The sequence below is a fragment of the Dicentrarchus labrax genome, unplaced genomic scaffold (assembly GCF_905237075.1).
Source record: "Dicentrarchus labrax unplaced genomic scaffold, dlabrax2021, whole genome shotgun sequence".
NCBI lineage: Eukaryota > Metazoa > Chordata > Actinopteri > Moronidae > Dicentrarchus > Dicentrarchus labrax.
Window position 1 is genome coordinate 24,637,026 of NW_026136704.1, and position 18,099 is coordinate 24,655,124.

The window sequence follows — 18,099 nt, forward strand, 5'->3', positions numbered from 1 at the left end:
GTCGGAGTGATTTGTGTAAACTTCCAGAAATTATTGTTTAAAAGTTTTTAAAAAATCTTCCAGAATAAAAAAATATAGGCCTTTTTTAATAAAATTTAAATACATAAACAATTCTCTAACGTAATGTGAAACCACTCGCCTACAACTATAATGAGATTATATTGGCGTCATTAAAGGAAACAAATGAATGAGGACAGCGACAACACCTCATTAACACCTGTACGATTATCCCTTTATTAAGTAACCAATAAAATGCAAACACATAAATAATAACACAAGTTAAGCCCTTTTACTAAATAGAATAGCTGCTTGTCGCGTAACAACTTCCACAAGGCCTCATAATGAAACAAGAATAAAGCCACTATTGAGAGGACTGGATCCAGCGATGTGAATATGTGCAGCTCGCCTTTCTTAAAACTCTTTATGGCATATACAACAGGGTCCAAAGTCCATGAAAGTTTTGCTGATAAGGGGAACCAATAAAAGCAGCAGTGCAGCAGTGTAAACACATGTCTACCTCGGCCCAGAGCGGGCCTTATTCTGTGGATTTACATAAGGCTCCCATCAGCCGGCCCACTCATTATCATGTTTTATATCCCCCTGCACTCAGACAGCATCATGGCAAAGTAGCTCCATCCTCCACTTCAGCAGGGAGGTGAAGCAGCTTCTCGGAGCAGGTGTCAGCAAAGTCCCCACAACACTGGACTAGAGAGGAAGAAAGGAACTTTATTTTTGTTTTATTATTTCCCTCTTTCCTCACCTTCTTATTTTTTCCTCCCCTCTCTGCTGTAGCGCGCACCCAGCAGGCCTATGTTGTGTTTTTAATGTTCTCTAAAATGGTATCCAAGCTGACATCCCTGCAGCAGGAGCTCCTCAGCGCCCTGCTGGACTCAGGAGTTACCAAAGATGTTCTGATCCAGGCCCTGGATGATATGGACCCCAGCCCGTCGGGCTTTGGAGTAAAACTGGAGAACCTGCCCCTGTCACCAGCTCCCCCTCAAAGCGGCAAGATGAACGGAGCGGACGCTGACTCGAAGCCCGTCTTCCACACGCTCACCAACGGCCACAGCAAGGGCAAGCTGTCCGGGGACGAGGGCTCCGAGGACGGGGACGACTACGACACACCGCCGATACTCAAGGAGCTCCAGTCGCTTAACACGGAGGAGGCCGCCGAGCAGAGGGCCGAGGTGGAGCGCATGTTGGCGTAAGTTTTTTCCTACGGGATTCTTTAAAAAGTGTTCAAAAAAAGAGGTCAAATTTAGTTAAATCTCGCTGTAAAAGTTGGAATTAGAAAGTGAAAAATATAGCTTTATTCTAGCGCATTCAAAATTAATGTTAAACTTTAAGTTTGGGCCTTTTAAAACTTTTAAAATCAAACTTTTTTTTAAAAAAAGTGCTTTCTTTTTCTTTGTTTACAATTTTAAAATAACCCGCCACGGCTTGGTTTTCACATTCTGGTTACTAATTATCCACATGGATTATTATTTCTTTACCTTACTTGCAAAATATCAGATGAACTTGGATCTATTTATTATTAACTTTACTCCACCTCTCAACGATAAAAAAGTCCAGCAAGGGGCAACATGAGGAGAAAGTGAATCGACACAACTTCTTGCTGGGAATTTGTTTTATTTTATTTAGGTAAATTTAGGAAAAAATAAAAAATATAAGTTTGATAAATGGGGCCTAATTATAAATGTTTATTATTATTATTATTATTATTAATAATAATAATAAAAACAACAATGATATGCTACTAATTATTATTGTACAGTTTAATTGAATTTCTCATAGCCTACCTATTAATTAAAATTAAACCGTTTTTATTTTTTTTATTTATTCATGTGTCAGTAAACCCATCACGACGGCTCCTAATTTGACACTTCCACCCCTGTGATCCATTTATTTCTAATCATCGCCACTCGAACCACTCGATTCACTGTAAAACTAATATTTGAGGCTCTAACATGACCGGAAGAATATCAAAACTAACCCACGTGTAGTTAAGTTATTATTAATTTTATTCTATAAATCATCAACTGAAAGATACACAGTGGCGTGTGATTAGAGTGAATGGAGATCTGGTTATTCATTGTCAAAAGTTATAAACTAACATCTCCCACTTAACCCGCAGACTTAGATGCAGGCCTCCACATTCTCCAAAACAAACAGACGTGTGTAGATTTGCTATAATTACCGATGTCAGTGTGTCTGGGCCCTGCTAATCTCTGCCAGGGCTCCATTTTTTACACCGGATTATGTTTTCTTACGCTTTCATATTGCTGCTGCTGCAGCAAAAAAAAAAAAAGACTAGAGTGAATATTGTGAAGGGCTAATTCGACAGGTAAGAACATAAAAAGTTGTTTAATGCTAAATGTATGTAAGGAGTCTATATGGATATGAGTAGCCTGCATGTAATTTCTTAAAAATACAAATTATTTTTCACTGAACTTTATTTGAGATTCATATATGAAAACTATATATGATTTTAATAGTCTCATAGCCTACTTTTTCTCTTATTGATACCTCAAATTAACCTTTGATTATCAATCAAACAGAACTGTTTCTTTAATTTTTTATTTTAATTGAGTCAAACCTTAAAAAGAAAGATTTTCATTGTACATGCTTAAATCAACACAAAGCTAATCTAGCTGTTTCCAGGCTGAAATCATGCGTTTAGGCGATACATACTAAGTCCAAGTTTCTCAACCTGCTCGGGATCCACTTGAACTAACCTTTGAAAATATTTACAGCCTATTGAACGGGCAACACTGATAAATGGGTCGCCTGTCCTATTATCGGTACAGCCTCTTTAAACCTGAAGAAAACTGAAGTCAAAGCAAAGGAACAAGTTCATTGTGTGTTTGAGACCATGTTTTATATTTGTAGATTTTTTTATAGGTAGAAATAAACAACTTTTAATATCAACAAAACTTTCTCAAAAGCTTCACAAGCTCAAAAGTTTCATTCAGTACTTTGACAAAGACTAAAACCTTTATTTCAGCCATAAAATGTGTGTAAATGTGGGCTTTTTCGTTTTACTACTTCCCTCTGAAAGCCTAATGTAGTTCAGTATTGAAATGAGTCATGTTTTCTGCTCCTGTGTTTTATCTGAAACCAGAGAGGATCCATGGCGTGCTGCCCGCATGATCAAAGGTTACATGCAGCAGCACAACATCCCCCAACGGGAGGTGGTGGACGTCACGGGGCTGAACCAGTCTCACCTCTCCCAGCACCTCAACAAAGGCACGCCCATGAAAACACAGAAGCGAGCGGCCCTCTACACCTGGTATGTCAGGAAACAGCGGGAAATTCTCCGACGTAAGTTAATATTTGAGTTTCTCACAGCTTGGCCCCGGCCTGTAATGTGTAGTTGGCAGCAGCACGGTGCTTTATTTGGGTTTCAGACCGTGTGGGGATATCAAGATGGATCGGACATTTCCTCATGATGCTGGATGACATATTTATAAAGCTACAGCAAGAATAGGCCTGTGCTAGATCCCACTGAAGCTGTCATAATGCATCAAATATGTATGCATAAAAAACCACCAGTATTATGTGTCTAAATAACTTTTCCTTTTGTATTTTTTGCAATAAAAAAACTCTTCATCTTCAATTAGTTTTATTGAATGTACTTCTTCTTATTTTGCAGAGTTCAACCAGGCAGTTCATGGTTCTGGCAGCAATATGACAGACAAAGGCAATCAGGATCCGGTGTTTTTTTTCCCAGAGTTCAACCCGTCCGGTCAGACCATGGGTCAGCCTGGTGACGAGGTCGGCAGCGAACCCTCCAGCAAGAAAATGAGACGTAACCGTTTCAAATGGGGGCCTGCGTCCCAGCAAATCCTGTATCAGGCCTACGAACGGCAGAAGAACCCCAGCAAGGAGGAGCGGGAAGCCTTGGTAGAAGAGTGCAACAGGTAGAAAAACATTCCTGCACCTTGCTGAAAAAAAATGTTACCCAACACGATATCAACCCCTAATTCCTAATTCTCTACATCTGTTTCCTGCAGAGCCGAGTGTCTTCAGAGAGGCGTCTCCCCATCCAAAGCTCAGGGCCTCGGCTCTAATCTGGTCACTGAAGTGCGAGTCTATAACTGGTTTGCCAACCGGCGTAAAGAGGAAGCTTTCAGGCAGAAGTTGGCCATGGATGCCATCACTGTGCCGCCCCACAGCATGAACCCTCTGCTGTCGCACAGCTCGCCACATCATACCAGCGCTTCACCTCCCAGTAAGATGCCCGGTGACGTTGCTTTGCATACAGTTCAACTTCACATCTATTTAGCTTTGTACGCCTATGACATGATACAGCAGAACAGGAGACATAGTCCTTCGTATTCCACACATTTCCCTTCCTTGTCAATGCCTGCATTACCCACAATGCAAGTAGTTTTGGTCAGAGATTGAGAGAGGGAGGTGTGTTATGCTAGTAGTGGCTAATGTAGCCTCAAAGCCGCTAGCCTAAAGCAGAGATGAGGAGTGGGCTACAGAGGCCTGGTAACCTTACCTCTTTCTTTTTTTTTTTAAACTTTTCAAACCTCAGCCCCAACCGATGTTGCCTCAGCTGACATCACCTGAGGCAGTCAGGCTTTGTGCAGTTTTCTCTGGAGCGACAGGAAGCGTTATATCTGGTGCAGATTCATTGCTTATGTAGAAAAATTCCAGTGCCCATGAAAACATACGCTAACATCAGTTTACTGAGAAGATTTAAGCCGTTAACTCCCTAAATTTGACATAATATGCTTAATGCAAAAAAACAAAAAAGAACATGATTTGGTTTTCTCCGGTGTGGTTACAGCGTGTCAGTTGATGTGATCAGAGAGGCAGAGAAAGAGGGGTCAAGTGATCAATGAGCGTGAGTGAGTGAGCTGAGCAAATGCCATTGTTATTCTGATCTTTGAAAACACACTGAGAACAATCCACATTGTACCTGCAATCTCCACTCCAAAGTCAGCATGGAGAAGCATGACACAAAGGGCAGCAATCCTGTGACAGGCCAGGGTCAGGCCAGGGTCAGGGAGGGGGGACAGACACATCCACATTACCTCGACATAACACCGTCATTTCCACATTTCCTCCTCCCATGCAGGTTGCTAATGACTCCGCTCACAGAGTTGCCAAAACAAGGAAATGCTGTGTGCTATTGCTCTGACCATTTCACCCTGACCTGATGTTTGCATTTGGAGTAATTAGTATTGACTGAGTTTACCTGGTGTATACGACATAAAAACAAAGCTGATAGGCCTCACAGAGCATTATCCTCTGTGCCATCACTCACCCTCCATAAAACTGTGATTTGAGAGACTCACTCAGGGCCTATTGTTGTCCTCTCGTGTTCGAACACGAGGCGAGCTTTGAAGGGAAAACAAAACTGTTTGCCTTGGCTTGCTCTTTTACCTTTGGATACACTGGTCCCACTTTGGGATTGTCTGTTTGCTTGAGGTTTTATTTTGTTGCTCAGAACACCTGACCAGGCATTGACCCCAGGTTGCAAAGCCAGAGGGGTCAGCGATAAGGTTGCAGAAGGGAAGGGTCGGTACATGGCGGAAAGCACTTTGTTCCCCCCAAAAAATCCCTCAGCTGGCTGCTTACATGGTGTCCTGCTGGCATCCCGCCGACAGCATCAGCTGTTTTTCAGTGTCAGCTCCTGGCCTGACAATAATATCCCAGCGGGGCGTCTCATTGCGTTGCTAGGGCACGGCCTGTATTATGCATGCTTAATGGACAATTAAAATCCTTTGCTACTACATCTCCCAGGCCTTTGATAAGGGGCTCCTCTGACTTCTACTCTCTATACTCTACCTCAGCAGGAGTTCCCATTGTCTGTGGTGTATTAGAAGACTGCAGTGACTGTAACCTAGGTTCATTTATCTCCGCTGGGCCTTGAGGAGGACTGATTTTAAAGCCTCCCCCATCCCCTTTATGGGCATTGGTATAGTTGCTGAGGCTGGGTGCAGACTTGAAGCAGCAGGAGCTGTCCACTGGGGTATTGGCTCTTTTCTGGCCAGACAGGACTGATGACCCCTTCTTCGCCTATAGAGAAAGCTAGCCACCCCCCTCCTTAAGCCGCCGCCACACCTTCCGTCAAACGAGAAAGGTCACTTCTGGGTCAGATCAAAGGAACTCCTCTTACTTTGGGAGTTTTTATTGATTCTGTTTTGGTTCATTGGCCAGTTGGTCACAACTGGATAGATAGTCAAGTGGTGTGACATGCAGTTTTGCCGGTGAACCTTTTTACTTTCTGAAATGAAACTGATCTAAGGCAGATTACATAGTTTGTCAGCAGGCGTATGTGAGCACACACCTGTGTTTTCCGATGTAATATTTGCTCTGTTCATCCACTAATAACGTTTACTAAGCTCAAGTAATCCATCTTATTAACAGCATTATACTCTGAAGGATTGATCTCCACTAATGAGTTGACTAAATCATACAACTGTATGTTGACAAATGTTTTCTTATGCCAAAATGATTTAAAGGAAAAGTACATTTACCCAAATAGTGTACTTAAATACAATATTGTGATACTTTACTTGAATATTTCCATTTCAGATCAAGATTTTACATAAAAAAAAAAACTCCTTTTGCTCCGTGAATTGTTAGCTGCTCCACCAACTTGTCAAATTGTTTCTTTTAAAAAGTACATTTTGCTAATACTTCCCTACTTCTGCTTACATATGACTTTGAATGCAGTACTTTTAGATTATTGGTGGTTTTCTAAATCTGAATACTTCTTCCACCACTTGTAATTTTGGCAACTCAAGTCACAAAAAAAGTTGAATCACTGCTGTGTGAGCTGACCAGCATCGTTCTGGGCGTTAGAAAACTAGCAGACTCAGAAGTTCCAGATCAGATACAGTAGCAGGGGGGATTATCAGTGGACCTCGGGCAGCTGGAAACAGGACACACACACACAGAAAGGATGGCCTAGCTCTGCACTTTCCACTGAAAGAAGAGACTGGATACGTCCTGCAGAGACCCAGGAGGTCTGTCATATGCAGCGACACTACAATGAGCACTGCCTGGGGTTGGGGAGGCAGGCTTTGATATTACATGGGTCACACAGGGAGCTGGAGCCTTTTAAACTTGCTTAAGATCCTTGCTACCACTCCCCTTCTGAAGTTCTCGCCCTCCCCCTGTTCTCGAAAAGGACTCCTCAGTTTTTGTGCCGGAGCCAAAGTTTTAGCTTTACACAATCTCCAAATAAAACAATCTTAATGCATCCAGTAATGGTAGAAGCCATCTATTGACTTTAAGTGCGTCTCTAGAAAATCTGCTCCTCCCACTAAAGCTTTCTAGATACCCAGACTCTCTTAGTTTTGATTTTGAAAGTCCTCATGACTTACTCCGAGGTTCCCTGCAGTTAGAATTACTGCAAAAAAAAAAAAAAAACTGACCTGAATAGCATCCTTTTCTCTCTCTTACACTTTAAGAGGTCGCCCAGCACCGAGATAACTGCCTTTTTATGAGTCCTATCCTATTGTGTGGCAATGGGGGTCATGAGTCCAATGGAGTGCTTTATTGTTCTGCAGCAGTGTTTACAAGGCACGGTGGAGTGTTGTGGGGTTGCTACTATGTTGAAGAAGACAATATGAAGTCTGTGGACTGAACAAAATGGAGGACAGGTACTTTAGGGGATGAAATATGGCTCTGTGGCTTTTGCCTCAGACACCGTGGCATCTGTATTTTAGGTATCTTTAGCTAAAGTGCTATGCTTGTTCGCTTTCTTGCAGACAGTTGACAGTACGTGCATTCTTTACCTAAGTAGAAGTACAGATAACTTCTGTGGGAAAAAAAGTAAAAGTACTGATTCAGCTTCTTAGTAAGTAAAAATGAAAAAGGATAGGCTCTGATAAGCACTCAAAGTATAAAAGTTTCTTTTCTGTTTCATCTTGTTGTGCCGTTCTCTTCCTGGTACTTATTATTATTATTACAACAAAATAATAATGATATTAATTGATAACTCCCCTCAAATCCATTGAGACTACAGTTACTAGCCTGTTTTGTAGAGTCTGTAGAGTAGAAAGTGCAGAAATTTGAATAAATATGTAGGGGGCATAAGTAAAGAGTTGTCAACAAAATAAGCACAGATTCCTGAACTTATACTAAAACTACTTAAGTACAGTAACAAAGAATTTGTACTTTGTACTTTATTTCCCACCTCTGATTGTAGACGATCAAACAGGACTTTCAGGTCCTTCAGGGCTGAAGAAAATTGCAGATACATCCTGTTCCAGTTTCTAGCAGCGACAAGAAATCAATGCCCCCCTCATTGGTCACATTTAGTGTCAATGCCTCTCCCTCCTTTATCTCAAAACGGCTGTATATCAATGCTTCCTGTCATGTCTCACCGACTTCGGTTGGGGCGTTGAGGCTGACACACCTGGGTCAGGGACGGAGGGCTCAGGAAAGATGTGTAAACAGAGTCTGTCTCTACACTGTCACTGAGGGACGGGGGGCTCTCTGTGTCTGTGTGAGGCTGAGACCACAGGATAAGAATGTGTTTGACATTGTTTGTAATTGTGTAATGTTTACTCTGTTGGTATCAGAGGGGGCCTGCATCGGCAAACAGGCATTTGATTGTCGGTTGTGGCGGGGTGAAGCATTCCTTTGGGCCTCCAGTGAGAGACAGCAAGAAGTCTAGACACGGGATTAAGTGATGGCACTAAAAGACAAATTTAATTTCATTGCAGCTTCGCTGTGAATATGTGACAATGTGGTGAAAACAAAAAGTAACTAAATACATTTACTCAAGTAGAAGTTTTAGGCACTTTACATCTACTCTACTACATGTCAGAGGGAAATGTTAGGCTTTTGATGTCACCATGTTTATCCTACTGCTTAAGTTTAAATTTTCAAAAGGTTTTACATTGAAAAAACTTACGATAAGCTCACAAAATATACTTTACAGATGGTTTGATTTCGGTACAATTACTAAATATTTCAACAAAAAGATTAGAAAACATTACGCAGCTGAACTTTTTTCCTGTCTTCCTATTTATTTTGTGTTTACCAATCATATTTATATCAATAATTTACAATTAATTTAATCATATTTACATTGTGACCCTTTGGAGGGGACATGAGCCCTAGGTTAGAAACCACTGTAAAATGCTCATCAGGGCTTTCTGCAGAATGAGTAAATATACATATACTTTTTTTGAACGCAGGACACACATTTACTTTACTTCTACTTGAGTAAAGGATCTGAGTACTCCTTCCACCAATGGTAAAACTTCACACTGACGTAATTGCGAACATCATCAGTAGCATTTGTATACTGATCAGAGTCTGATGGGAATTTTGCTGTAGTGAGTGCGTGTACATAGTTCATGGCCGTGGCTGAGCTAACGCAGATAGCAGCAGCGAACGGATCAGTGTGTTTGTTTGCTCTGTTCTCCCCCTGTCTGAGTCAAAGAGCAGGTGAGCCTGGTTGGTTGGAGGGATTGCGGTGTTGCTCATGAGGCTGATGCCACTATCTCTCTGCCCTATATAACTGTTATAGTTGTAGGATGCAGCAGCTGTGAGCCAAAACAAGTGAAACTAACTGTCTCTCTTTCTCTCTCTCTCTCAGTGCGTTACAGCCAAGGCCCCGGTGAGGTTACCTCCTCCACAACCATCAATCACCACAGTAGCAACGCCATGTCGTCGAGCCAGTCAGTACTCCAGCAGGTGTCTCCGGGAGGATTGGACCACAGCCACAGTCTGCTGTCACCTGAGACTAAGATGGTGAGTGAATACACTTGGGCATTCATGACCTCAGATTAGATAAAACCTGGCCTGCGCTTTGCATAAACGTACAAAGCAGGTTCTTGAACCTCTTCTCCCATGGACCCACTGGCAAGAGCCAACAATTAGCGCATTGTGCTGCTCTGTTTGGAAGGTGGAGTCAGGGTGGCAGGCCATGGCTGGCCAAGCACTCAGCCTTCACCAAAGTGCACGAGGCATGTTCATCGCTCAGCCAATAAACCTGACAAAGAAACATTCTGTCCTTATTGATTAAATGCCTTGCAAAGAGGAGCCACAGGTGGAGCACTGCTTGCTCTGCCAGAGAAATGCCAACATTTGATTATACCCGACATTCTCTTTTTTTTTTGTCTACTTCAGAGTTTCTCCCTTCTGCCCTAGTCCAATATTTGATCAGTGACAAGGAAAACTGTGCATGGACCCATAGCGTTTGAATAGTGGTGCAACAATACTTTTGATATATCATGTGTGATTTGCTGTCAGAATTGGGTTTTTTTTGGACCAAATTTAAACTGCAACACAACACAAAATTCAGCTATTTAAACCACTTATCTTGTCCAGGTAAAGTCATGCAAATGAAATATTCAGAAGTGTTCACAAACTTCCCTGTCACGTCAAAATACTTCTGCCTTTTGGAGCGGCATTATGAGAAACACAGCGAAGGTAGGCAGTGTAGTTGTGCAGCAGGTCGGACCTGAAGGTTCCTTATCTGCAGATGTGTGTCGGGCCCATCTGTCATGTGTGGGCAGCTGGCAGTAGTCAAATAGACGCAGCCCCACCAACTGGGAGGATCCCGATCCAGATAGACATTACTGTACATGATAGAGGTTTTTTTGTTTTTTAAGGGTTTGATAAACCAACATGAAGGTACAAAAACTCATGCACTCATGTCTTCTCCATGCTGACATTTCTAGCATGAATTTTTTTCTTTCTTATCAATATTTGCTTGTGTGCCGCATATGAGTTACACAAGCGTAGTGTTATACAAAAGAATCTGAACTAAGTCAACATTTATGTCTGTAGTTTGTTTAGCAGCCAACATCTGTTTCACTTTGAAAATACATTTATGTGAATTTACATAGCAGACACTCAAGCTCTCATAAGTGTTGTCGTCTGTTATAATAATTATTACAGCAGTAAAACAGTGCTCTAATTTTATATGTTTGCTTCATCTTTCCCCAGATTTCAGGTTCAGGTGGAGGACTTCCCCCAGTCAGCACATTGACCAACATCCACAGTTCCCATCACAGCCATCAGCAGACACAGAACCTCATCATGCCTCTATCTGGAGTCATGGCCATAGCACAGAGTAAGTCCTCGGTCTCTCTGTATGGCTAACACAGACGATACATTTTATCGTGACATGGTTTTGACTGAGGTTTTGCTTTGTCTCGCTAGGTTTAAACACGTCGCAGTCTCAGTCGGTGCCAGTGATCAACAGTGTGGCTGGCAGCCTTGCAGCGCTGCAGCCAGTGCAGTTTTCCCAGCAGCTCCACAGCCCGCACCAACAGAGCCTGATGCAGCAGTCCCCGAGCCACATGAGCCAGCAGCCGTTCATGGCTACCGTCGCACACTCGCACAGTCAGTAACACTCAGTTCTACTCTCATCTTCTTTTTTACACCAGCCTCTAGTAGGCTTTTATAACTGTTTGGCTTTAAAAGTTACCTTCTATGTGTTCCCCTTTGTCACAGGTGTGTGTATTAGGTTATAAAGCCTGAGAGGATAAAACTTTCTTGTATTTCACAAGGAAAAAAAAGAATATATATCATAATAAATAAAAAATATTTATATTGAATACAAACAAAAACATAATTTTGTGTAGAGGAAATATGTTTTTGATTCTCTCCTATGCTGGTGGTGATCTATTGACCCCTCACATTCATCTTGGGGACCCTTTGAGGGGTCCGATCTCCAGATCCCAAACCAGAACAGAAATGGGCAATATTATTAAAGGAAATACAGCGATATTAATGAAAAATACAGCTCAAAATACATGTATCCACTTTATTATGACCTTTAAGGTTTCTTTTTCTTGCCCTAATTCGATATTGTTGTCATACATGGACACTTTTCTGCCACAAGATGAGAGGCATCAAACCTATTGCTTCTAAAAGCAGAAGGAGAATTATTAAAGCTTTAGATTTTAGATCAGATCTTACTTCTCCTGTTCCTTTGGTATCTTTAGGAAATGAAGCAAACTGTGCTGCTCAACATAAACATCCTGTGTGCAAGTATGGAAGTCTAATTATCTGTCTGACTTTCCTTTGCAGTGTATTCTCACAAGCAAGAGCCCCCGCAATATACCCACCCGTCACGTTTCCCCATGGTGGTCACAGACGCCAACAGCCTCAGCACCCTCAGCTCCATGTCCTCGGGCAAGACGGTCAGTATTTAGTCCACATCATATCTCATCACAGAGGCCTTGGTTACATGCATGTTCTCACGTCTGCCTGCCTGCTACTGTGGGTTTTAGATTTAAAAAGTCAATGTTCGTAATTGGTATGGGGGGTATTTGTACAATTGAGATGTTAGTAATTCAGTAATTCTTACATTTTGCAACAGATAGAAGTATCTTCTCATCAAATCTCTCTTTTGAAAAGTCCAGTCAGCTCACTCATTACCTACTGATGCACTAAAATCACCATCACCCTGTTCTGATTTAGAGAAACAACACAATCAAAGCACACGCTGACAGCAGGAACTAGATTATGACTGGGAGAAGTGTGTGTGTGTGTGTGCTATGATTGTGTGTTGACTTGTTTAATTCCTGTCACATTAGGACGCTCCTGTAAACAAGATGGTGCAACTCGGGGGTCTCTCCTGGGTAAATACAATTTTATCAGTTCAGTAACGCACTTTAAATGAGTGAAATCACCAAAATTGCACAAAAATTGAATATTTTAAGTCACTTTTAGTTGTCAGAGTTTCGTTTGGAGCTGCTGCTGATGTTCAGATGCTTTCATTTGTCTCCAAACCGACAGACGAGACAAATACGTGGATAGTATACTCCTCAGATTTCCTATTTCCTCCTAAACAGTCGTCTAATCAATCACCTGTTCCCTCAGCCTGAACGCCTCTTGATTACCGCTGCCTCCTTTCGCTTTCCTCTCCCTGGTGAGAGTTACCTCTGCGATCAGGAAATGAGCCCCGCTGTTAATCAAAGTTCTCAAGCCGTGGGTCCTGCTACTTTCCTCCATGCTACAGTGAGGCTGGAGATGAGATGGGTTGGGTGGGGGGTGGAGGGTTTTTTTTTTTTCCCCCGGTAATTACATCTCTTCCTCTTTCCTACTTCTCCCTGCTCTCGGTGATCGCTCTAGCCTGAAATGTTGTCCACGGTGCTTTCACACGCTCAATTTCCCACGCTGGGGCAGAGCACTCGTACCGCCGCGCTGCTACTGACAGACGGATGGGTTGATGGGGTGATAGCTCAGAGCTCACGGTGTATCCTCTGTGGAGGAGGGAAGTAAAACAAAATCTCTCTGAGGCTGTGAAGTATAGGCACATTTCAAGGACAGTCAGCTGTTTATTGATACACTTTTTTAAGGTAGATGTTGTGATACAAGCTGGACCCAGTGGTGGAGGAAGTATCAAAACCACAATGTAAAAATACTGTCGATTAAATCTTCCACAGATTAGGATCCATCTGCCTGGATAGGTTGGACTGGCTAACTATTATTTTGTTAGTTAATTTAAATCACTTTAATTCATTTAAATCTTCTTAATTGTCAGTGAGACTGTATTTCTTTTTATTGTTTTTACTGTTTTTCATGTGTTTTGATTACCAAACACGTGGAATATACACTCACATCCTTTTATGGCTGTGAAACACCTGGGACGTTTGATGTTTTAGTTATTTACAATGATATAATAATATAATACCAAGACAAATAGTGATATCAATACTTACACTACTACTAATATAAAAATAAATAACTTATTTATGGTATTATAAATAAGAAATACTGTAGAAATTATACTTATAGAGTGTTTTCTGATGTTTGACGGGACTAAGCTAAAAATGGACATAGGAGCCTTAACTATTCACTGCTTTCTGTAAGGAGTCACAAGCCAAAAAGTTGATCTTTAGTTTAGTCTTGAACAATGCGTTGTAGGGTTGCAGATGCATATTATTTTCTCAATTAATTGATTCTTGATGTCTTCAAAACATTAGAACAACTGTTAAAAAAAATACTATAATGTATGAAAAAGAAAAGCAGTAAAATGCTTTTTATAGGCATATCTTCTATTTTTTGTGTAAAATCTATAAACTAACTACTCAATACATCTGTCAGAGCAGTAAAAAGTACAATATTTCCCTCTGAAAAGTAGTAAGAGTAAAAATGATCAGGTATAAAGTAGCACAAAGTGAAGCACAAGTACCTCATAATTGTACAGTACAGTACTAAACTAAATGTCCTGATGGTTGCTTTCCACCGCTGGCATCATCACCCTGTGGCTTTTCACAAACCCATTTATTTAGAGAGCAATTAGCCAGCAGGCCCTCCCAGGTATTTTCTTATCAGGACTTTTATTTGGGCAGCCTTCTTCTCATGACACAACCAACATGCTCAGGCTTTATAACACTCATTGTTTACCGTGAACCCTCCATTATACCTGAGCCTGTTTAAAACTCACCTCTGCTCGGAGCCCGGCATCTAATGACTCAAGTCTTACCTGCGGGTCAGCTTTATCAGGTGAAGCTGTTTGCTGGCCGCAGGGTCACACCAGGGTCACCTGCCTCCACCCCTGGAGAGGCAGGACAAAAATAAATTCCACAAACAATCCAAAAAAGAGAGAGAGCATTTCAATGGAATCAAGGCTTTTCAGAGTCAGGAGAAGAGGGACGAGGAATGTATTTGGTCAGGTGTGGCACATGAAGGTGTAGGGTGATGTATTTACCAGTGTCGAAAGAAGTATTCAAATCATTTAGTTAAGTAAAAGTAGCAATACCACGCAGTAGAAATACTCCATTACAGGTAAAAGTCCTGTAAACATAATTTTACTTAAAGATCCCCTCCGTACATGTGTTAAGACATATGTACAAAAAGTCTGCTTGGAACAATAATGTGTGTCTGAGATGTTTTTTCCACAAAAAAGCATAATCTTCACATTAAAATCCTAAAAAGGCATCTGATCTTTGAACCTTATTATAAATGACAGAATCTTTGAATATGTGTTGTAATTATGTGTTTATAAAAGTAAAATTACAGAATATTTCCAACAAAATCCCATCAGTGTAATATTACTGGGTCATATTATTGATGCATTTATATGTAAGCAGCACTCAAATTTAATAGTCGGTCAAGGTGGAGCTAATTCTACTTACAAGTAGAATTACTTACTTACTTACTTACTTATAGCAGTTTAACCTGTAACAATGCATCATATTGTATAAACAAAGTTACAATATCTGTTAAATAAATGTAATGGAGTAAAAAGTATAATATTTCCCTTTCAAAAAGAAGTATAAAGTAGCATAAAATAGAATATATATATATATATATATAGTGTATATACCTGTGTTACTGGACAGATTGTATTTATTGTTTTATGTAACACAGACCTACTTTGTCTGACATTTCTCTCCCTCTCCTCCTCTCTTTCAGTGTCCTCTTCAAGCTTGGTGAGAGCGTCCACCTGACTTCCTCGGTGCCCAGCAACCGGAGCACATTTTTCCACCCTCTCACCGTGGTCACCATGACAACTCTTAATAACCGGCAAACGGCGCGGCTGGATGATGAGTCAGTCAACAAACGAGAGGAGTGACGACTGGTGGGCCAGGCTGTGAATGATGAGAAATGGGGGACAGAGGGAAAAAAAAAAAAGAAAAGAAAAAGAAAAAGAAACTCACTGCACCTGAAAGTGAGGAGACTGGATTCCCCTCGGTCGCACACAAATGATCAACAAGGATGTATGATTTTAACGCAATCTTTGAAAACAGTATTCAGTATTTTTTATGCCCCTTTTCAAAAAAAAAAGAAGAAAAAAGTCATCCTCTTTTCTGACATTACAAAGGAACAAAAACCAAGCACCCAAAAACTGCTCATAAACTGCGATACGGACGTAAATGAAGGCTCTGGGACGACTTATATTACACTGTGATTTAAGGTGGAAATATGAAGACACGCTGAAACTTTCAGAGACAGTGATCAGCCTCTGTGAAGGCTGAAAAGACTCAATGAAGGCGATTCAGTCCCAGGATGCCTTTCGACAGCTACACAAATCGCCTTTGCACGTGAGCAGAACTGTGTGACAATCACATTAACCTGTATTGATCTTCTTACTGGGCTTTAAAGGAGTCTTCCATGTTATTATTTCACACTCAGTTTACTGTACTAACATTGGTGCAGACGATGAATGCCCTGTCTGTCGTTCGAGGGATTCATCATTTTCGAGTTGTTCATTGTGTATACTGTGATTGAAAAGACTTTGACAATCTTGAAAGGACTATGCAATGCGTCTATAGGTGTATGCAATGCTTTGTGTAACTGGATTCTGCACAGAACTCCACACACTTGAAACCGGGAATGAATATGCACTATCAGTGAAGTCACCAGCAATTATTATGTACTGGAGTTGCTGCCTGTAAAATAACACAAAAAAGCAGATAGATGTGTGACAAATATGCTAAAGCGTTAAGAGTGTAGTTGAGTATGGCTTGTATTTGTCATCAAGTCTCAAAAGTTAGCCCGCAGTATCTATAAACCAGATCTGCCCTGGGGGACTGACTCACACGCTTTAAATGTGGCCCTTCCCCTCCATGTTGTTTGCACACAGGTTCAGGTGAATTTCAGGAATGGGACTCACCCTCCTCCTCCCTCTCCCACTTCCTGCTGCAATGTGAAGAGATACCAGAATAGGACAAATATTGTTAATAACTCCTCCATCATAAATCATGGCGCAAGACCCCCCACCGGTGTAGAATGAAAATATTGACAAGTATTCAGAAACAAAACATCTTTGGCTGGTATTTTGTGAAGGAGAGAGACATGAGAGAGGATAATGTTGTGACAGCCGGTGCTCTAATCACGAAGGAATCCACAGAGACTGAGAAATGTTGGGGAGAGGAGCAGCTGCTGGGTACAGATGCCCAGGCGAACTCTACTTAGCTGCACTTGGCAAACTGTCGCCTTGCGTGTTCGCGCGACGCCGAGCGTTGGACCTGTTTGTTCACAGCGAACAGCGAGCGTTACATCCGTACAGAGGTTAGCTGTAAGCCCTCTGTGTAACTCCGGTTATATTATTTTCCTCAAGTCTCTCTCCATTTTTCCCTCTCTGTACATTTATGAAACGGATTCTCTAACTGGGCAAATTCACCTCCAATTGTTTATTTTCCATTGACTTCTGTCCCAGTTTAGCTATAGCTGGACGAGGATAAGGTCAATAATAATAATACATTTTCCTTACTACCCATGTTTTTATGAGAAAAAAAAGGCCATTTTGACTATCAAACCCTGCATGTTATAAGTGTGTCAGATCCAGTCTCCTGTTCAATATTAGGTCATTACATTGTTATTATAATGTTGGTTGGTTTGTGACTGTTATAGGCACATCTACTGCCATCTGATCAGAGGGCACTCATACTTGTGTGACAGGGCATGATTTTTCTTTCCTCCTAATGTATTATTTTTGTATAAAATTGAAATCAATCATAAATCATTATTTATACTTTCTGAGAAAATATTGAAGTAAAAGTTGTTTTTTTTCCAAAATGAATACATGGTTTTGGTTATTTTGTGTGAAGACTTCCACATTTTCTTTATTGCTCTATTATTAGTAGTTAGCTGGAGTTTATTGAGGTTAAGCTCATCTGAACTAGTGGATGTTGGATTGTTTAATAATACATTTATAAGAATTTCTAATATTTTATATATTGACCATAAAGTAGGTTTTTTAACTTATGTAAAATATTAATCTGCAGAGTAATTTGTAGCCTAATTGCTGTTAATATATAAATATAGTAGAGTAGAGGTACTAAGTAAAAATAAAATGGAAGTAATTGAGTAAAGTTCTGGTAGTTAAGCCTATACTTAAGTCTAGTACTTAAATTACTTTCCACCACTAATAAAAAATAGAAAATAACAGAGGCTGAGCTGCCAGTAGGAAGAAGGAACAGCTCAGTGCATGGAGTCTGTTTATAGCCTCCACAAAGAAGTTGTGGTGTTGCTCTGTGATAAGCAAACAGCCTCTTTGAAGTTTTTAGATCTAAAGTGCACAGTGCATTTAAAGTTCATTGAACCCAACATGTTATGATTGCATAATTAATTTCATCCTGACATAGAGCCCACTGTATAAAGAAAGTAAAATGTCATTGTAATGACAACTATCACCGCTTCATTTGGGGTTTTAAG

General features: G+C 40.9%; 1 protein-coding gene across 2 annotated transcripts; it reads left to right on the forward strand.

Moving 5' to 3' along the window:
• The first annotated feature begins 571 nt into the window (after positions 1-571).
• hnf1ba (HNF1 homeobox Ba) lies at positions 572-17,464 on the forward strand. 2 transcript variants are annotated; one of them, XM_051398782.1, is made up of 10 exons: positions 573-1,204; positions 3,122-3,321; positions 3,653-3,920; positions 4,014-4,231; positions 9,575-9,729; positions 10,930-11,056; positions 11,146-11,328; positions 12,019-12,131; positions 12,528-12,572; positions 15,355-17,464. In XM_051398782.1, exons 1-10 carry the CDS (start codon positions 825-827, stop codon positions 15,373-15,375), a joined length of 1,710 nt encoding a protein of 569 aa, XP_051254742.1. In that variant the 5' UTR covers positions 573-824; the 3' UTR covers positions 15,376-17,464. The 2 variants fall into 2 exon arrangements, with proteins under 2 accessions (XP_051254743.1, XP_051254742.1); XM_051398783.1 differs by lacking the exon at positions 12,528-12,572 and having other exon boundaries at positions 572-1,204.
• Positions 17,465-18,099: the final 635 nt, after the last annotated feature.

Bases quoted from the DNA above. Each gene is read 5' to 3' on its own strand.
- hnf1ba (XM_051398782.1), top strand. From the start codon at position 825: ATGTTCTCTAAAATGGTATCCAAGCTGACATCCCTGCAGCAGGAGCTC. The intron at 9,730-10,929 runs GTGAGTGAATAC...ATCTTTCCCCAG, and splicing joins TGTCACCTGAGACTAAGATG to ATTTCAGGTTCAGGTGGAGG. The intron at 11,057-11,145 runs GTAAGTCCTCGG...TTGTCTCGCTAG, and splicing joins AGTCATGGCCATAGCACAGA to GTTTAAACACGTCGCAGTCT.